The sequence below is a fragment of the Zingiber officinale genome, chromosome 8A (genome assembly GCF_018446385.1).
Source record: "Zingiber officinale cultivar Zhangliang chromosome 8A, Zo_v1.1, whole genome shotgun sequence".
Classification (NCBI taxonomy): domain Eukaryota; kingdom Viridiplantae; phylum Streptophyta; class Magnoliopsida; order Zingiberales; family Zingiberaceae; genus Zingiber; species Zingiber officinale.
The window spans coordinates 57,745,543-57,767,856 of NC_056000.1; the positions used below are offsets into that span (position 1 = coordinate 57,745,543).

At 34.9% G+C, this 22,314-nt stretch overlaps 1 protein-coding gene across 2 annotated transcripts in view; it reads right to left on the bottom strand.

Moving 5' to 3' along the window:
* The window catches only part of LOC122009161 (probable inactive ATP-dependent zinc metalloprotease FTSHI 4, chloroplastic), a 44,258-nt gene that overhangs the window by 14,015 nt on the left and 7,929 nt on the right, over positions 1 to 22,314 (bottom strand). For both annotated transcript variants that reach the window (XM_042565188.1, XM_042565189.1), the window contains exons 4-11: positions 21,794 to 22,052; positions 20,483 to 20,614; positions 14,069 to 14,143; positions 13,884 to 14,009; positions 13,680 to 13,789; positions 13,524 to 13,602; positions 13,280 to 13,417; positions 12,934 to 13,045 (exon numbers count right to left, since the gene is read on the bottom strand). In XM_042565188.1, the coding sequence (XP_042421122.1) occupies positions 12,934 to 13,045; positions 13,280 to 13,417; positions 13,524 to 13,602; positions 13,680 to 13,789; positions 13,884 to 14,009; positions 14,069 to 14,143; positions 20,483 to 20,614; positions 21,794 to 22,052 (1,031 nt within the window). The remainder of the gene's footprint in view (positions 1 to 12,933; positions 13,046 to 13,279; positions 13,418 to 13,523; positions 13,603 to 13,679; positions 13,790 to 13,883; positions 14,010 to 14,068; positions 14,144 to 20,482; positions 20,615 to 21,793; positions 22,053 to 22,314) is intronic.

Below are 22,314 nucleotides of genomic sequence, written 5' to 3' on the forward strand. Positions count from 1 at the left end.
TAACCATGGTATTATTCATGAGCTTAAAAACAAGTTTGTTCATAGGAGGTTGTTAATGAGCTCTGAAGAAGCTTGATCATAATTTGTTTACAACTTGTCCATGAGATTATGACACACTTTATCACGAATTTTTCAGCTGATCACAAGTATAAAATAAACCTTTTGTTGATGAACACAAAACGATATTGTCCGCAACTTACAAGGTTGGGGGGTTTGTCTTGTACAGCTTGGCTCATTTAGATACTAAGTCTAAACCTAAAGCTCAGAATTGGTTCACTGAGATATCCAGGTAAGCTCAAATGATCAGCTTTTGACATGCCAGGCTCTGAAACACTTAAAAGTTGCAAGCAGCTTGGTTCATTTGAGCACTAAATATACTTATGTTCATAGATTGCTTTTGCCATACTTTCAAGCTAACATCACAGATTGGGTTTAAAATTTTGTATTTCTGAGCACTTTTTAGAACTCAGTCTGCAGATGCTACATCATTTGATGAATCCTTTCCCTGGACATGAAGTACACTAGAGACAAGTAATATTCTTGGTGAAGTGGCAAAATTGAGTTTTACTAAAGCTGTAAACAAAGCAAGCTGGGTTAAAAAAAAATAATAAGCTTATGCATAAGCTTACAACTGAGGTGGGTACTTTACAAGCTCATGAACAAAGTACTTGTATGCCTTACAAACAGGTTTGTCCGTAGAGGATGGTTAATATGCTTAGAAACAAGCTTAATCACAAGTTTCTTTATAACTTCTAGTTTATGAGGTAATGACCCCTTTGAGCATGAGATTGTCCATTTAATATTGTTTACAAGCATATACATACAACAACAACAACAACAACCAATCCTTTTCCCACTAGGTGGGGTCGGCTGTATGAATCCTTTTACGCCATTGAGCTCTATCTCTTATTATATCATCATCTATATTTAAATAAATTTTATCTTGTTTTATTCTTGCTAACCAAGTTTTTTTTTATCTTCCTCTTCCTCGTTTGATATGTATGTTTATCATAGTTTCACATCGCCTAACTGGAGCATTTATTGGTCGTCTAAGTACATGTCCATACTATCTTAAACGTGTCTCTCGGAGTTTTTCCTCAATAGATGCAACTCCGACTCTCTTTAATGCTCTCATTTCTTATTTTGTCCATCCTCGTGTGTCCACACATCCACCTTAATATCCTCATCTCTGCAACTCTCATCTTCTGCTCATGTGCTCGAGTTATAGCCAAACATTCAGCTCCATATAACATAGCAGGTCTAACTGCGATTTTATAGAACTTACCTTTAAGTTTAAGAGGTACTTTACGGTCACATAAAACACTCGACGCTCCCTTCCATTTCACTCATCCTGCTTGTATTCTATGTAAGATATCTCTCTCAATCCTTCCATCGTTTTACAAAAAATGATCCTAAATATTTAAATCTCTCGATTCCGGACAACTCGTCCTCTCCTATCTTAACAATTGCTTCATTATTTCTAATATTGCTAAACTTAAATTCCATTTATTCTGTCTTTAATCTACTAAGCTTAAAATCTTTCCCTTCTAGTGTTTCCCTCCAAGATTTTAGTTTAGCATTTACTCCTTCACATGTTTCATCTACCAAAATAATATCATCTGCAAACAACATGCACCACGGTATTGTGTCTTGAATGTGCGAGTGAGTTCGTCTATAATTAGTGTAAAAAGATAGACTTAGAGCTGATCATTGATGTAACTCTATCTTTATTGAAAATGCTTCAGTTACTCCGTCTAAAGTCTTTACTCTGGTCGTTACATCCTCATACATATCCTTAATTAATTCAATATATGTTACGCTAACACCTCTCTTTTCTAAAATTTTTCGTATAATTTCTCTTGGGACTCTATCATAAGCTTTTTCTAAGTCAATGAATACCATGTATAGATCTTGTTTTTGCTCTTGATATTTTTCAATTAATTGTCTAAGAAGATGTATAGCTTCTATTGTCGACCTTCCAAGCATGAACCCAAATTGATTTTCTGTCACTGTAGTCTCCTTCCTTAATCTTTTTTCTATTAATTTTTTCCAAAGTTTCATAGTATGACTCATTAGTTTAATACCCCTATAATTTGCACAATTTTTGTATGTCTCCCTTGTTCTTATATAAGGGAACTAGAGTACTTATCCTCCATTGATCAGACATTTTTTTCGTTTTCAATATCATGTTAAATAATTTTGTAAGTCATTCAATACGTTGTTTCCCTAATCACTTCCATACCTCTATCAGAATATCGTCTGGTCCAACGGCTTTTCCATTGTGCATCTTATTCAAAATTTGTTTTACTTCTGAAGTTTGAATTTTACGATAAAAATTAAAATTTCTATGCTCATTTGACCTACTTAAATTACCTAAGTTAAGTTGGTCACCTAAACCTTCATTAAAAAGTTGATGTAAATACCTCTTCCACCGCTCTTTTATTTCTCCATAGTTTACTAATGCCCTATTACATTTATCTTTAATACATTTTATTTGGCTAAGATCTCTTGCTTTCCTTTCTCTCACTTTAGCTATTCTATAAATGTCTCTTTCCCCTTCTTTTGTATTCAATTTTTGATATAATCGTTCAAAAGTTTCATTTTTTCCTTCACTTACTACTTTCTTAGTTTCTTTCTTGGCTATTGTATATTTTTTTTAAGTTTCCCTCGTTCTTACAAATATATAATTCCCTATAAGCTATTCGTTTTTCCTTCACTTTCTCTTGTACTTTCTCATTCCACCACCAATATTCTTACTTAGTGGTGCATGTCCCTTTGACTCACCGAGTACACTCTTAGCTACTATTTTCAACTTTGATATCATCTTATCCCATGTATATTAGAGTCATCGTATATTTCACCTAATGCTTGTACTTATACCTTCTCCTTAAATATATTTTGCTTCCCATCCTTTAACTTCCACCACTTAATTCTAGAAATCCTATATATTTTCTTTCTATTGATACTAGTTTGAAGCGTATATCCAACACTACTACCCTATGCTGGGTAGTTAAGCTTTCTCCAAGGATGACTTTGCAATCTTTACAAATCTTTCTATCCTTCTTCATAACCAAAAGAAAGTCAATTTACGATTTATTATGCCCACTTTTGAATGCGACTAAGTGTTCTTCTCTTTTCTTAAAAAACGTATTAGCTAATATAAGGTCATATGCTATCGCAAAATCTAATATAGTTTTCCCTTCCTTATTCCTCGTTCCAAATCCATAACTCTCATGTACTCTCTCATATTCCTCATTTTTCACTCCGGCATGCTCATTTAGATCACCTCCTATTAAAATCATTTCATTTGGTGGAATATTTTGTAATATTTCATCCAAGTCCTTCCAAAATCTTGATTTGGTAGCTTCATCTAATTAAACCTGTGGTGCATATACACTAATTATGTTCATAGTTTCTTTCGCCACTATTATCTTAAGGGCTATAATTCTATCCCCTTTTCTAACTACTCTTACAACTTCATCCTTTAACAAATTATCTACAATAATATCCACTCCATTTCTTGCTTTACTCTTTCAGTGTACCATAACTTAAAATCTGAGTTCTCTATCATCTTTGCCTTCTCACCTGTCCATTTTGTCTCTTGTACACACAAAATACTAATTCTTCTCCTAATCATCATATCTACTACCTCCATTGATTTACCAATGAGAGTTCCTATGTTCCATGTTCCAAATCTTAGATTAGTTTTCTTATCATATTTGTTCTTATCCAATCTATGGTGTGAGAACTCTTGCCTATTTAACACTTCACCCAAGTTCTCATGGAGATGTAGCAGTCCTTGCTGAGACGTTACAGTCGGACCCTGTAACGCGAACTCTTGCATATTTAGCACTACACCCGAGTTCTGGAGATGTGGCGGTCCTTGCCGAGACGTTACAGTCGGACCCTACAACGCATTCCTTCCGAAGAACAACCTAGCATTAGCACAATAGTTTAATGAATTCATTCATTGAATATTTGTCATAGTTTTGACGCTGGCTGGCAACCTAACGCAACCCTCCTCCTATATCCGGGCTTAGGATCGGCCATGACCGGTCGTCATGGACGGAGTTTACAAGCCTATACATAAACTTGATAATTTTTATAAACCTGAAACAAGTTTATTAAATAACTTAGAAAAGTGGGGATTTGTCTTGTGCCACATGGCACATTTAGCTACTGAGGATAAACCGAAGGCTCAGACTTAGATCAGTAAGGTGTTCAGTTGAGCTCAAGTGAGCTTCTGTCATGTCAAGTCTGCACATTGCAAGCAGTTGGTCCATCTACAGTCCTAAATTTACGTCTGATACCTTTCTCCAAACTTTCAGATTAATCATAGCAGATAAGTTAATCTTGCCTAATTAGTTCACGTCTATTGCAAGCATAATATATTCTAAATAAATTAAAAATAATGAAAATATAAATTTTTTAAATTTAATTAAATAAGTTTTCATTTAATCAAAGAGACATGTTGAACCATAGCCATTTGTTATTGCTCAAACTAAAACTGAGAAAAGACATAAAGGTGGACAAGAAGCTCGATACAATCTCATCGAACTATAATTTTCTTCAAGATTCAAAATCACGAGTCATACTGAAGTTTTCAATTTTTGAATGGAACAATACTATTTCAGTATCATGTCAATATTTCAATGCATGGTGCCGATAATGAATTGGAGTTGAAGAAGGAAAGAGAAGAAGCATAAGGAGGCATTGTTTGTGTCGAGCGCGATTTTAAATCTAGTACCGTGCAAACAAGTTGAAACAAATCATTCCGATAAATCACTAAAACTCGATATCACTTAGCATAACAATGTCTCCTTTCTTTGTTTTTATCTCCTTCCTCCTTCAACCTCCAATCTGTCACCAACATTATGCATTGGAAAGTCGACACGATACCTGAACATCTTGCCAATTGAAGACCAAAACTATGGCACGACTTGAAATTTTAAAACTTGGAACTGAATGGTATCAGGTTTAAGTGATTTACTGAAACGATATATTTCATTTGACACTGTATGAGATTTCATACCATGAGTTTCTAATTGCTTACCAACATAATTTATCTCGATCTCTCCCAAGGTTACAAATTTATCTCATTTAAATTTTTATATTTTATATTATTTTTTAAAATAAATAAATAAACTAAATGAAATCAATATTTTAAGTTTACAGTTGAATGTAGGTTAATTTAGGGTTAAAAAAAGCTCATTAAGTATATATAGTGATTAAGATCAGTTGGGTTGAAACCAGACTCAAGTTGGATATTTTAATCTATCTAAAACTAAACCAAGTTTATAAATAGGATAGTATAGTTCAATCGTATTTAAATAGATTTAATTAGGCTAGGTATATATTTGTAAGGTTAAAAATTATTTAGTTATTTATTATTAATTAAGTTATTTCTCTTTCTTCTTCCCACTAATTCCTTTCCTAAACTCATCCCTCTCCCCCTGCAATTGTCACAAGCCACAGTGGTAGTCATCCACCACCTACATTCCCATCGTCCCACACCACTTGAAGAGCCCACCTCTCTCTCTCTCTCTCTCATAGCTACTTCTTTTCTCTCCTCCCTTGATCTTTCTTCTTTACTTATTTTTCCCTATATTCCCGCGATTATGATGTCGGTATCGATGTCAAGCATCTCGCATGTCGATCAATGGGCAAAATGATTAATGTCGTCGTACCAACCACCACGGCTCAACACTTCAAACCTTGGGTTGTATAAGCTGTTAGTGAATATGCATCTTCATGTTATTGGGGTACTGCAATTGCAATCATATTTAAGTGGGTGTATATTCCCCCATGTAGTGTTGGAATGCAAGGGAAACTCATATCTCATGATCAATCTAAAATAAAGAAAATGTGAATGAGGGGGCATTAACATCGATATTTATTATGGTTACAATCTTAATATGGCTTGTATTATTATTGTATTATCCTACAATTTATCACCTTTCATCGTATTTCCATTTAGCTTTCCCCAACAGATGCCCACTTATCGTGTATGTTGTGCTTTTGGAAGCTTCAAAAATAAGGAGTTTCTGCTTGCTTGTAATGTGTACTATTGTATCACCTATTCATAGAGTAATTTCTGATCCATCAAATAATTTTCTGCTTTTAGTTACCTTTTAATTATATTATGTACTTAAGGACGGTTTTATGTTTACTATATCAACTTTGATAACTACTTTATCATTAGTTCTTGTACTCCATACTAGTCAGTAGTAAAAAAGAGAAATTGGGTGGTGGGTGTGACATGCATTAGTCAGTGCACTTATTATTCAGTCCAATAGACAACACAATGATAGCCAATGGAGTTATCACGTTGATAAGAAGATTTGGTCCCACCAATTAGAAAGAGTCTACTTGGGTACTGGTGTAAATGAGTCAAGCCAAGCTTAACTGTGTTCAAACTTATTTATTTCCTCATCAAGCTTGTTCAAGCTTATTTATTAAAAAATTTAACGAGCACAAGCTTTTTATGGAGCTCGTCTAACAATGTAGTTGTCCTTTATGAATTAGGTTAAACATTTAGGGCAAAAATCAAAAGGGCACCTTTTTTTAAAAAAATATCGTCAAAAGAGCGCCCTAGTTTAATTTATTATCAAAAGGGTGCACACCCCCTAATGCAATTACTCTTTTGTCCCCCATCCACTATTCGACTGGGTCTGGCTAGTTTGCAGACCGGTTTGTGTTAAATGTAGGCTGGCCGAGGTGGGTGAGCAGGAAAAACCCTAATACATTTAGGTAGTTTTTTGCTTTTCGAAAAAACCTAAACATTTCGAACCCTCCTCCTTCGAAATCCCTCATTCGCCACTCAACTTCACCATTTTCACCGATCAACTCCATTGCATTGCCTGTGCTGCCTCCTAAGCTTCCCCGTTCATCTGCTTGTCTAAAGCTATCAAACATACAAGCAAAAACTCATTACATTTAGGGTTTTGAGCTTCTTGAAAAAAAAAAAAACCCAAACATTTCAAACCCTCCTTCGAAATCCCTCATTCATATGCAGTGTATTCCCCCATGTATGTGATAATCTTCTCTTGTTTATCTTTTAACTGTCTGCTGATGCCTCGTGTTATTATTTAGGATTTAGATTTTAGTGTCGATTCAGTTCCTATTCGAGCGCCCAAACATCTTCCTCCTCCCTAGAAGACATCCAACTGTCATAGCAGATACAACATTGTAGCAACTACCCAATCGCTGCTCTGTGATCTAGCATTGCAGCAGCTACGATTCGTAGCTGCTACAACGTGCTACGACTACAGAGCATAACATTGTAGCAACTACAAATTTTAGCAGCTACAATTTCGTAGCTGCTACAACATGCTTAGAACAGAACGTTATAGCAACTATAATTTGGTAACTGCTACAATGCTGTAGCTAGTAGTTCTAAATTATAAATTATTTGCTGTTCGTAAATAATTTTATGTTATTTCTTTTTTCTAACTCACTTTATTTGTTTTCAGGGACTTACCAATTTCTACTGATTTACTATCTTATATTGATAGTATCGAGCAACAATGGATGTCTTCTTCATTCACTAGGCAAACTATCAATAGAGGACATCATTGTGAGTCAGAAGCACAAAACGTACAGGAGGTTGCACTATATTCAAATACATCACAAGTTGACATTAATATTACAACAAAGGAGGAAGATGGATCATCGCATCAGCTAGATGAGGACGCATATGATCTAAAAGGGGATGAAGATTATTTTAATTTTGCGTCCCTACAGTTTGTATTTGAGCACCAAGAAAATGATTACTCAAACACCAATGATGTCTATGCATCTGGTGTTGAGATTGAAAACTTAAGTGTGAATGAGTCAAATCAAATTGAGATGACAATCCAAACTAATGTCGTCAAGGATACTATCACAATTAATTTAGCTGACGTAGATGATGAGAGTAGTGGGAAATCACCAAAAGTTGGCCAAGTTGTCTAAAAAATATTTAGAAAAGCTTTAGAGGATTATGTGATATATAAAGGCGTTGAGACCAGACATATGGAGACAAGTTATAAAATGAGGTCTATTTGAAAGGCTCAACCTTGTGCTTGGGGAATTGTTGCTAGAGGACCTAGAAATTTTCGAAATGCTGTGTTAGACAAATTGCACACATGCTCAACATCTATGACGAAAGGTAGAGACCACAAAAACCGCACTAGTTATTGAGTTGATAGTGAGATTCAAGAACAAGTCATGACTAGTAAGAAGTACACTCGAAAAATGATTATAACACATATTCAAAAAAGATTTGGAATGACAATTTCATATCAGAAAGCATTGAGAGTTAAACTCCAAGTAATAATAATCTACATGGGATTATGTTGAATCATACAATGCCTTTACTAGAGAATTAAAGATAGGATATAATCATACGATGGTGCACATAAGGTCCCCACATGATGGTCATTTTCAACGTGACTTCTGGTCTATTGGAGCTTATATGCGTGCATTGTTGAATTCCTACGTCCAGTTATTAGTATTGATGCTTGCCACCTTACAGGGAGTATCCTGGAGTTCTTATGATGGCAACTAGTGTGGACAGGTCCAATGGATTATTCCCAATAGCTTTTGCAGTTGCAGAAATTGAAGATCAAGTGCAAGCTTGATTGGGCATGGTTCTTGTCCGAATTTCAAAATGAGATAATAGAGAATAAACGCATATCAATTATAAGTGATAGAAATCCTGGCATACTACATGTGACAGATGTATTATCAGAGTCACACCACGGTTATTGTTTACCTATCCAAGAACTTGGTATCAGATTATAAAGATAGAGATGAAAAGTTGATATGGGCTACGGCACATGCATGCACTGAGCTGACTTATGAGTGCATGGATAAGTTGAGAATGTACCACACTAAGTAGCTATGAGTGGGTTGTCAAAGTGGAGAAGGAGAAATGGGCTAATATCTACTTTCCTGAACGTGGTACCTGAACGCAGGCACTACATGCTATCTACTAATGGTTCAAAGTGTATAAATGTAGTCCTAAAGCCAGCACATGAATTACCAATATGTGTGGCTTGATAGAGTACGCCAAAAGAAAGTTACTTGAATGGTTTCATCTTTGTATGCAGACCGGTAAGAAATTATTAACCAGGATGACTCTGTATGTCGAAGATCTACTAAAAAAGTACAGCAGTTGGGAGATGCATTCCAGTATCCACCCTTATTCTAATACAAAATTCTAAGTAAACACCAGTACTGGTATACAAGTCGTTGATTTGTTTGAAAGACATTGTATTCGACATTCATGGTTCCCCTTGTTCTCATGCAATGTGCGCAATTGGGCATTGCTCATCAAGATCCTTACAACTATTGTGAAGATTACTATTTGACATTATAATACAGAAATACATACAATGATGTTATCCATAAAACTAGAATTAAGGAGTATTGGATACATCGGCCCACTGATCCTCATCTGCTCCCTCCTAGGTGTCATGTACAACTAGGCAGATGACGAAAAATATGCATTAAAGTAGACGCAGTGGAAAGATTCGTAAAAGGTGAACAAGGTGTTCATTGCTAAGTCATAATCGTCGATCTGGTAGGAATCCTCCAACAGTTTGAATACATGGTTAAATGTCATGATGGTTCAATGAAATTCTAAGCATTTTGTATGAGGTTTGAAACATGTAAGTAAATGTAATGATGGTTCAATGAAATTCTATGCATTTTGTATGAGGTTTGAAACATGTAAGTAAATGTAATGATGGTTCAATGAAATTCTAAGCATTTTGTATGAGTTGAAACATGTAAATAAATGTGATGATGGTTCAACGAAATTCTAAACATTTTGTATGAATTGAAATATGTAAGTAAATATTTGATGCATGGAATTTGACATACCAGTTTACTATTATGCATTTACATTTACAATATTCAAATATTTTCAATGTTTGATTTCCAATTTCATTTTCATATCGACTGTGGCTGCTACATATAAGACTTGAACAAGTCTGTATTGTAGCAGCTACGGTTAAGTAGCTGCTATAACGTGATTAAAGAATTCAAGTTCGCGTTGTAGCAGTTATGGTTACGTAGTTGCTACACTATCAAGTCTACATTGTAGCAACTACTTAACCGTAGCTGCTACAACCTCTGCTACAATGTGTTTGTGCAAGTCTACGAACCGTGTTGTAGTAGCTACGGTGTTACGTGTGTAAAACGCTACGAACCGTGTTGTAACAACTACGGTTTCATAGCTGCTACAACCTCAAGTTTACCCTGTACTAGCTATAGAACCGTAGCTACTTCAACATATTTGTACAAGACTGAGATAGATCAACCCACCATTTAACATTAAAAGTAAAAGTTCTTTAAGTCTATAAGACATACACCAGAAGGAAGATAGTCATTATAAGACATCAACAAAAAAATATATATATCAACAAAATGATCCTAAGGCCCTACGATCTTCTAAAGCGAGCCCCTCCCTCAGTAATCGTCATGGCCTCTTTTAGAGCTACATTAACCTATCACTTGCTCATTCATCTTAGCAAGTGTGGCATGGATCTTTTACGGTCTTTGAAGGGTGACCTTCAACTCGCTCACCGCTTGATCCCGTTGTTGCTTTAGGATTTTCACTTGTGCCAAAATTAGATGCAATTGAATATCCTACCTAAGGGCACTGCTTAGAGCTGGCAGATTGTGATGGAAGTTCATGTGACTGATTTCCGGAGTTCACTATAAAATATACAAGGAAAAGGGATGGCTGAGAGATGAAATACCACCTAGCAGCCTGAGGATCCACTAGTGTAGAAGGCCCTGACAAGATGGTCAGAGGCAGGAAGAGGGAAGAGTCTTCCGAAGACCCCTTAGAAGGGTCAGAAGTCGAATCATCAGGCACTATCACAGGACCTAAAGAAGGTGTTGGTTTCCGACGACACAAACACACAATGATCTGCGAAGTGTCTTGCGCCATGATCTAAAAGTGAAGAGTCTACATATGCTAGGAGATCATCTTTATAATGGTGTCATTTCATCAACATACGCTACGCAATCGTAGCTGCTACAACGTGCTTAGACCAGAACGTTGATCTTAGCACGTACTATGAAATCGTAGGCTTATAGCAGCTACGATTGTGTAGCTGCTACAACGTTGTATCTGCTACAACAAATGACATTTGGATGGAGGAGGAAGATGTTCGAGAACTCAAATGGAAACTGAACTGCCACTAAAATCTAAACCCTAAATAATAAGATGTAGGGGGAACACACTCCAGATGAATAGCGGCAAGAAAGCGAGGCGATGTGGACAATGAAGTTGATCAGCAAACAAGGTATTGCTAAGGAGGGTTCGAAATGTTTGAGTTTTTCCGAGAAGCAAAAAAACCATAAAGGTATTGGGTTTTTTTCCGCCCGCCTTGGCCAACCTACTGGTTTAACACGGACCGATCTGCCAACTAACCACACCCTACCGAACAGTGTATAGGGGACAAAAGAGTAATTGTACCAAGAGGTGGGGTGCCCTTTTGATAATAAATCAAAGTAGGGCACCCCTTTAACGATTCGTTAAAAAAGGGGCACACTTTTTATTTTTACCCAAACATTTATCTAATGCATAAAACTTATATTATTTTTTTTATTTTTAACATATTATGAATAACTTAAAATTATAAAAATTTATAAATTACTATATTTTTATTTATTTAAATTAAAAAAATTAAGAATTAAATTTATAATTAATTTTACACTAGTTAATAAATAAATTTATTCCTAAATTATTCATGAACTTCATTTACTAGCGTTTAAGATTGTTTATTTTATATACTTCTTTATTATTGAATGAATTTAATGAATTTTATCAAACCGAATACTAAGTTTTTTCACGAATGTCCACCTCATTTACAACCCTATAATTGGGGAATGACATACTATATACTCTTCCAAAGAATTGATATCTTCATAAACTTCTTAACACACTTATTTTGTATTTTTTTTTTTTCTAACAAAAATAGGCATGATACATATTGCTCAGCTTTGAGAGTGGGTGCAAGGCTAGTTATATATATCATATCAATGCTATATTTACATATTTAATATTACAACTTCTATTTGTTCACATCATTTATCAAAATATAGAGAAGCAATATTTGATGTTTAAGAGTTTGAATCTGATCATTTCCTACAAGTAGAAACCCAAGTATAAATGCATTATAATAGGATTAAGGTTCAAAATCTCAAGCCGACAAATGGTATCGGTGATGGATTGGAGATTGAAGGAGAAAGGAGACAAAGCAGAGGAGTAGACATTATTTGTGCCAAATGGTACAAAGTTTCAATAATTTACCCGAAAGATGCATTTCCACCATTTCGTATGATATAGTACGAGATTTCAAATCATGATTACAATCAGCTTATTTATGTCCACAGATTATGGTTCTCATCTTTAAATGATTGTTGTAGGTATATGGTATAAGGGTGTGATACACAATTGTCTTCCTGAAGATATACTGAAAAGGAGCAGAGTGCAATTATACTTCTGCTATAATTAAAGAGTGCCAACAAGTGATCAATGATTGAGTTAGAAATGTTTTGTGCCAAAGTAATTTATTAATATCATCTTTTATCTTATCAAATAGGGGGCCAATCAAAACAAACCTATCAAATTGGCAACAAGAACGTTTTACTATGAGTTCATTACAATCTAACATAACATGGTGGTCATGAAGGAAGGTTTAAGTTTTTCAGAAAAATTCTAAAGCTTGTAAAAAGGCATGCTCATCTGATATATGCGTAGATTAACAAGAAATTATGTTGCTCGAAGTTCCTTTTTCCTTCAAATTTAAGTGTGAGTAACAAATTCATCATTTCTCGACAGCACTTTTGAGAACATAAAGACCAGTCATGCAAAGTATGAGAAAAGTAGAGCTTATCTTGTTGAGTCATGATAAGGATAAAAATGGTGCTTACGTGCACAAGCCCGCACTATAGAGTTTACATAATCAGATTTTCTCAAGAAAGCTTTTCCTGAAACCTTGCTGTACTGCATATTTGGTGTACTCTGGATGGTGCGGATATGTGTCTGCAAAATATAAAATTTTTCTATGCATCATAACCACAAAGAAGGAATTGTCAGTCTTGATACCCAACATGACATATGGAGAGGTCAAGGGAGAGACAATGAGGCAGCATAGGACCTACATTTGGTCCAGCAGCAGCCTTTTCACAGGCCTACCTTTATGGTAGTATGTAAGGCAGAAAACAAGTTGAAAATTGCTTTTGAAATAAAATCAGAAGTTTGGACCCCTCTACAAACCTCTAAAATCGGTTGATGAGAATTTGGATAAAAGCATGCGAGAATGGCAACAGCTGCCTCTCTATATGCTAGCCGAACCTTTAATTCCTCAGGTATTTCTTTATTGTCTTCCTGACCCGTTTCAAAGGTACCTTTTTGCTGAGAAAGTTTACCAAAAAAAAACACAGTAAATGAAGATGCTAGATTCTACTGAATCCACCGGCCAAAAGTTAATTTCTAGACAGAAGTGGACTGAACAACCTACCCTCTTTAAAGCCTCCAATAGCTCTTCTCGTCCTATGTGATCTTGATCTTTTCTTGCAGTTAAAATTCCAGCTTCGTTCCTGTTCAACAATATGAGTTTGCCAAATATTCCCAAAAAGGTTGATATAAGGAGTACAAATGTCCATAAAGAAATTACAGTATATTCTGCAGCTCTGCTCCAGTAAAGTTTTCAGTAAGTTCAGCAATTTCCTGCAGGAGGACATCTTTTTCCTTTTCTGAACGAAAATATTTATTTCTAGCATGCACCTGTTCATTATAGCATAAATTTAAGGGGGGAAAGGCTATTGAATAACAACAAAAATTTAAGTTCACAATAATCCAAAATATCAAATTCTATTACATGCAATATGGCCAATCTTCCATCCTTTGATGGCAAGCCAACCCTGATAATCTTGTCAAAACGACCCTTCCTCAGAAGAGCTGGATCCAATATATCCAATCGATTTGTTGCCCCTATAACCAAAACCTGCAGTAGTTGATTATAGTGATGTGTTTATTAACAGAAAGTCTTGCCAGTATGCAGACCTGTGAAGTTGATTCCTTAAATCCATCCATCTCAGTCAAAATCTGAAGCAAGCCTTGTTCCCTCTCAGCACCACCCTGAAATAAGCTAGTGAGTGTAAGTAATTATAATAAGCATCTGAAAGGGATTGTTTATGTACAAGTATTTTTTGGACCAAGCTCTTTAAGCTATGAGGCACTCAACTCAATCACCAGTTTGATTGACCATATATGAACGGATGGTCGAACCTAAATGGTACATCCTTGCATTGGCATGTATCTTCCTTGCTTCATCAGTGATGAGCCAATGACTCGGTGAAAATGGATACTTGAACTAAGTCCTACTTTTAACACTAAAAAATCATACTGCTTTACATGCCACGCCATTCAAGGTGGTCTATGATCAGCAACCGCCATGACTATTGGCCTATTCCACAAGGACTGCACAGCTTGAGGCCAACAAACAGGAATTGCTGCAGCAAGATGAAGCCCACCACATCATTTGTCAGCACTTGCAACAAAGCCCAGACACATCATGATAAAAAGAAGAAGAAGAAGAAGAAGAATTTTGTGATGTGCAATAAAGTGCAGCCCCATGCACAAAACTCCCGTCAATGCAAGATCCCAGAGAAAGGTTGAACCACATTGGGTCTATTGTATGCAACCTTAGCCTGCATTACAAGAGGTTATTTCACGACTTGAACCTATGACCACCAGGCTACCTGGTGAATAAATGGGTAGTGCTTCCACATCTGCAACCATTTCGTCAGATATCCTGGGGCTGTTGAGCAAGCACACATAAGAAAATGGTGGCTCATCGTGTTACATTCAAAATACTCAACTTCATCAGCCAACTAGCTTGTCATTAAAACTACCAGATTTGTCCAAAAATCCACCCAAGCTTCCATGTGTCTTGCTTAAAGGCATTCCATGAAGAGCCATGGGAGTACCAACCCAAGTTGCTAGATTACCTAACCACTAGCCAGGACCTTCATCTGAACCATCTTAGACTAACATAGATGCCGACAAAGAAACTCCTAACACATTGGAAAGATATGTCTCTTGCAAACACTTCCTGGTAGTCGGTTAACCAGGTGAAGGATTGGCCATCTTTTGTGCTCAAGGACAAGCACATTTCCAAGGGGACAGTACATAGTAACAGACACTGACATGGCACGAGTCACCAACATGTTGACCTATGTGGCAGAAACTGCTAGCGTGGCATCTGTTGTTAATATGGTGAGGTTTAAAAAAGAGACGTATAGAAAATGGTGCAGCAATAGGAAGCATCAATTAGAAGGGGCGTGTGGATCAACCAAGATGTTGAAGGGATAACAATCAGTTATCTAGTTTCGTATCAACTTTGACCAAGCAAAGAAGTGGGTTTCAGAATAGCCTAGATTCAGAAAATTAGTACAAGTAAATAGTTTGACTTCACAATTTTCTAATTGGTTGTAATAGCTAATTTTGTCGCTTTCTAACAGGCCCAATGATAGTAGTGGTGGTATCAGTATGCATGGCCAAATTTGTGGCATGCACAAGAGGAAAGAAAACAAGGCATGCAATGAAAATAAAAGCACGGTATCTTTTATCTGTATCTTTTATCCTTCCTGTCTAAATTCAAAAATTGTGTTCCCTCTTAATGAGGCACCATTGTTCAGCTTAGGTCAAAAGAGGAAAGCTGCAGGCCATTGTTCACCAAAATCCATAGGTGAGGATCAGGAGCATCTCATTTGGCGTCCACAAAACCATTGACTAGAGCATATGGCAAAGATTATACCAGCCTCCCCCAAACATCTACTCCCGAGTTAGTAGTCTGTGGTGGCTACACTCCTTTCATTGGAGCTTTATTGGCACTACACTAATTATAAGAATAGGTACTGCCCATACGAGGTTTTTATTAACTCCTGCAGATTCACTCAGAACTTACAAAGTTAATTGATTTAACCATTTTTAAGTGAAATTTAATTCATTTTTTTGCATTTTTTTCTTTGAATCTGTAATTAGTTAATCTTGTTAGGTAGCCAAGTTTTTTGGAAAATATGGTTAGGAGACATTACCTATAGTTATACAACTTTGATGAAAAAGACACATTTAGTTTACAACACTTCTAAGAATTATGTAGCTACTGATTTGTTATTGATTTTACTTACAAAAGAGGTTCTACCATTAACTTATTTGATACAATAATATAGTTTTGTCATTTAGGTTCTTTAATATTTCATATGTATTTTTGCAGGTAAACAAGACAAAAGGAGATGGGGCAATCATAAACCTAGCTACACCTGTGGGACCTATGCCGGCCAATTGACATAGGTTTGATGCCAAGCCAAGTAGGTGCCCAAACTAGATCTTGAAAGTCAAAACTATTAGCCAAAAAAGATACTGTACCTATTAGACATGCCCACTAGTCACATCAGGGATGTCAAACTAAGTACACAAGAAAACTAGAACTTCAACGTCTCAAAAACATTGTTATGTACCAAAAGACAAGCTCAATGAAGACTAAAATACCTCACAATACATTGCTTAATTTTCAAAAGACTTGTTAATGCAGAAAAAGAAATAAACAAATTGGAGAATAATTTGAGATTGGTGCATCTTTAATTGAAAGAAATAAAATTGGAGAATAATTTAAGATTGGCACATTTTCAATTAAATTTTAAGTTGGCGTTTATCATTTCATAAATTATTGAATTATTTGGTAATTTAGGAAATTTATATTTTTCGTTTTGGTAATTAATATTCCCAATTATGGTCTTGCGAATAGTTCCTAATTTAGGATTATTATTTCTAATTCACTAGGATAAAGTATATAAATGAAGTCCAAAGTCATGTAATTGTGATCCTGCAATCAATAATAATTTTTCGCTTTTCTGTGTGAGAATTTCCTCTATCTGAGGTTCGTTTGCCTATTTGTTCACAGTGCTACATCAATTAGTATCAAAGCCAAAACCAAGTGGTTCATTCTTAGTACTAGTTACCTAATCACGTAACTCCTTGTTATGCATCCACTCGTCCACCACTTTTATATCTACATCATTATTTCTTTCAAATTTCATTACAAAGTTCCTCCACCCTCAACACCAGAAAAAGAAAAAGAAAAAGAAATTATTATTACTGCTACAATAGGAACAACAACAAAAATGAAGAAAAAAAGGGAAAAAAAACTCAAACAACTACCCAATATGTATATACAAAACAATCTTCTTGAAAGAATTACACTCAAAGACAATATCCTCATACTCCACTTCACTTACACTCAATTGAAATGACAATTGATTGAAATGAAAGAATTGTGCTAAAAAGTTGATAATTCGACACTAGGAAAGTTCTCTAATAACATTTTAAAAGTCTTCTAATGACACTTAAATGAGCTCATTAACAATGCAAGCTAAAAAGACCTAACAACCCGATAGTAACCATGTCTTAGTCTTTCAAACCATAGCCCATTCATGTTATCCAAAGAAATCATAAGGGGAAACTAAAACAAAACAAACATCATGAACAATATCACCTTAAAATTTTTATATTACTTGACATGATTTATTTCATAGTTACTTATAACTTTAATATACGTCGACTAGCTGAGTTAGATTTCTTATTTTCTTTTATCTACCAAACTGAAAGTCTCAGTCTCATATGTATCTACCAATACTGTTAGTACTAGTAACAAAATCATTATTATAAAGTTCCAAGTGATACAATAATTTTTCATATTGCATATCTGAATTTTCTAATAACATCTATTTTAGAGGCATTTATTACCTTCATATCTACTTTATTTGGCCTATGTTAGGGCATTTATTACTTTCATAACTGCTTTATTTGGCCACATATAAGATTGATTACAATGCTCATTTGTTTATCTTGCCAACTTATTTAACCATAAGTCAAATTTTTTAAATAGGGGTATACTAATTTGCTAGGAGAAATTAAGTATCCTTCTTTATATGTTGACTTTGTCACAATTTATGTGGAATCATCCTTAGTGTTACCATGTTCATATCCAATATTCTTACCTTATAACAATCTCAGATGTTTTCTTATACATTAAAAAGAGCAACCAAAAAGGAATAACACAAAGCACAAAAGAGGAGCAAACTGTATTGATTTCTTGCTCATTAGAAGGAAAGTAAAAAAACAAAATAACTAAGAAACATTACTAAACATAGTAAAGCAATTATTCCCTATGCTTGGAAATGACAATCCAAGAAGAAAAGCTGACAACTCATCTGAAGTTGAGTTCTTAATATAGGAGAATAATGCTGAAAAGGAATTAAACAAATTGGAGAATAATTTGAGATTAAGACATTTTCAATTTAAGAAAAAAAAAGGTGAATAAATTAAGATGGGTGAATACTACTCCTACTACAACAACAACAACAAAGTTTTTATCCTGCTAACTCAGCTATATAGATCCTCCTACACCAATAGATTTGATCTCTACTATATCCTCATCTATATTTAGATGCATTTTATATTGTTTTATAGTTACTAACCAAGTCTTTTTTAGTCTCCCTCGTTCTTGATTAATGTGTGCATTTATCATGCTCCCACATAGCCTAATTGGGGTATATATTGGGCACTTAAGTACATATTCATACCATCTTAAACATATCTATGAGAGTTTTAGTGCAACCCATACTTTCTCTCTAATATTCTGATTTCTTATCTATCCTCGTATATTCATACATTCATCTTAATATCCTCATCTCTGCAACTCTCATCTTCTACTCATGAACTCACTTTACAGCACAACATTCAATTTCATATAATATAGTAGGTCCAACCATCATTTTATAAAATTTCTTTTTAAGTTTAAGAGATACCTTACTGACGCCCTCATCCATTTTAATCATCATACTTATATTATATGAAAACATCTCTATCAACTCCTCTATCCTTTTACAAAATGGATCTTAAATACTTAAAAATTTTCAATTATGACTAACTCATCATCCCCTATCTTAACAATTATCTTGTTATGTCTACTACTATTAAACTTAAATACCATTATTTTATCTTTACTCTATTAAGCTTACAATCTTTAACTTCTAATGTCTTCTGCCAAGATTCAAACTTAGCATTTACTTCTTCACGTATCTCATCAACCAGAATAATATCATCTAAAATAGCATACACCATGATAATGTATCTTGGATGTGTTAAGTGAGTTTATCCATAACTAATGTAAAAAGATATGGACTTAGAGTTACTCCTTAATGTAACCTTATTTTTATAAGAAATGTTTTGGTTAATCCACCAGAGTGTTCACTCTTATCATTAAATCCTCATATATATCCTTATTGTCTCAATATGCATTACGTTAACACCTTTCTTTCTAAAATTCTTCACATAATTTCTCTCAGAACTTTGTCATAGACATTTTTTAGGATAATAAATATCATGTATACATGTTGCTTCTTTTCCCGATACTTTTCAATCATTTATCTAAGAAGATGTATAGCTTTTATCACCGACTTTAGGTAGAAATCCAAATTGATTTTCAATCACCTTGATCTCTTTTGGTAATTAATTAGGAGACAATTGTATTCTTAATTATGTTCGAGTGTCTCCTTCCCTAATTTAGATTATTTGGGTCTACAAAAGAGGTCCATAGTCCATGTAATTGCCATCTTGCAAACTTCTCACTAGCTTTACTCTATGTTAGAGTTCCTCTATGTGAGGTTCATTTGCTTATCCATCCATTGTGTTACATCACTTGTGAAGTATTCTCACAATGAGCTTCTTTTCTTCTAAAGATCTAGCAATTTTTCATAGTTGATCTACACCAGATCTTCAAAGTACAAAGATCTTAGATTGATATTTTGGATAAGCAATCAAGTTAGTTAAACTCTGCTCATGTAACAAGGTACAAAAAGGAGAGGCAAAAAAAACATGTGAATTACTCTCTCAATCCCTATGTCTATCTTTTTTTTTTCATTTTTTCTTTCAGGTGGTCTCTATCTCTCTCAGTACCAAATATGTTCCTCTTCTAAAAATTATCTATTCCAACATTTTCTTCTCCTTATCCTTTTTAACTCCTCTCTCTTCATGCACTTTAAGTATTCAAACAGTACACACTCCGCAAACTCAGCATGTTTACTTGTTTTTAGGAAAAAATGGTCCAAAGCAAAATTATCACACAAATAATTAATGCATGCATGCGAGATCCACCCCCAATCAATTTCAACATATTGATTAAATTAGTGATCTGCCCAGCATTAAAGTTTAAACTGTATAACCAAACAATTAATAAATAAAAGGTTAATGTAATTGAAAAATCCAGGAATGCTAAAGTGCAAAATCCTGTGAGATAGAGAAACTTGAGAGTAATTAACACCCCAGCAACATCATAACACAGCCATCCTTGCATGAAAAGGCAAGTTAAGGGAAAATATGTTATAAAAGAATTAGGAGAAAAGAACATTTTACCCCTCCAATATCAGGTCCACCACGTTTACTGCCTATCGCATCAATTTCATCAATAAAGATTATTGATGGTGCATATGATCTGGCAGTTGTAAAGAGATCCTTCACACGGGCTGCTGCGACACCTACAAACATCTGCCAAGGTAGAAATGTTGAGTGCAGGCTACTTAAGCATGAATTGGACCTGGTACTTTGGGAAGGAAAACAGAGTAATAACTGACAACTGAATCTAAACATGGAGGAGAAGCATAGGCAAACCAATGACCAAAACAATGTGAAGCAAGTTGGCAACAACAGGCAACGAGAAACACTTTCTCATGAGCAAGGCTAGAAAACATGTCAAGAAAATAGTCATGACAGGAGCATAGGAGCACTTGAGGTCTGATCAATCACTGTCGTGTCTTGTACAATATAGTTGCTGAAAACAAAAAGGCTTAAGCAGATATTTTTCAATAAGAGATTAAGCTTTTGCAACAAGTGGTTGTATAGTCTAAAACCTCCAATGAGGGATCCAAACTCAATGAAAAGGTTAAGGTTTAGAATAGATCTTGAAACCATGTAAAATTGTATCATGCATGAGTCTGGATTAAATCATATTTGTTATAAGGCTAGATCATCACCTACAAATCATGTGGAAGCCAACAACACAAAGGTATCCCAATTTGCAAGGCTAGGCTAGGAGATCAAGTGACCATCATCACACCGGATATATACGATGAAAAATAACAAAAGATCCTTCATTGTTGTGTGGCAGCACATAAAAATGTTAGTTCATGATTAGAAGATGAAGATTCAGTAGATAGAGCTGTGGTGTTAAGGTTACAAAAATAACTACGACAACCAAGCCTTTATGCCACTCAGTGGGATAAGCTATATGGGATTCTTCTACATCATTGGGAGCTATGGTACTAATGTTGAGCTTAGAAAAAAAAGAGAGATCCTAAATGACATAAGTTTTTATACCCCCTCAAGAAAAATAAATGGTCATATAAAAACAATGGGGAAACTGGAAGAGATTATTTATACTTGAATATAACAGCTGATTGAAAGAGTCAACTAGAAAACTAATGTATATGTGACTAATGCAAGTGGAAGGTAGGAGTCATGGAAGAATTAGTCAAAGCTAGTCAACTAGATTGGGACATCTAGTCGACCAACAAGTTACTCAACCAATAGGTCAGTCCATGGTTTAAAATCTCGAACTGTATCAGAGTTTCAGTTTATGACCAAAACGATACGGTTTAAGTACCGTATCATGCCGTACCGATATGGTTTCGGTACATGCAAACAACAAAATAAAGAATCAGACATCACCTCAACAAAATCAGTTCCATTGGCTGCGAAGAATGGGAGACCTGCTTCACCTGCAATAGCTTTAGCCAGCAGAGTTTTTCCTGTTCCAGGTGGTCCATGTAGTAAAACCCCCTTCGGGCAATATATACCCTTATCTTGAAATGCCTCGTCATTTTTAAGGATTCGCACAATTTCTTGTAATTCCATCTTTATATATTCCTGTCCAGCAAAATCATTGAATGTGACACCTGTAGTCTCTTCAGCTGATATAAATTTTGCCCTGAAAAATGAGTAAAGATGTATCTAATCAAGATTTGATTTTCAGTAAATAAGAACTTGCACTTCATGTAACACCATAAGTATTAACAGGATTTAACAAAAATCTTCATGATGTAAACTTTTTTTTTAAATTAGAGCTCGATAACTAAGTTACTGTTTTCAAATGTCATAAGTAACATGATTTGATTTTCAGTAAATAAGAACTTGCACTTCATGAAACACCATAAGTATTAACAGGATTTAACAAAAATCTTCATGATGTA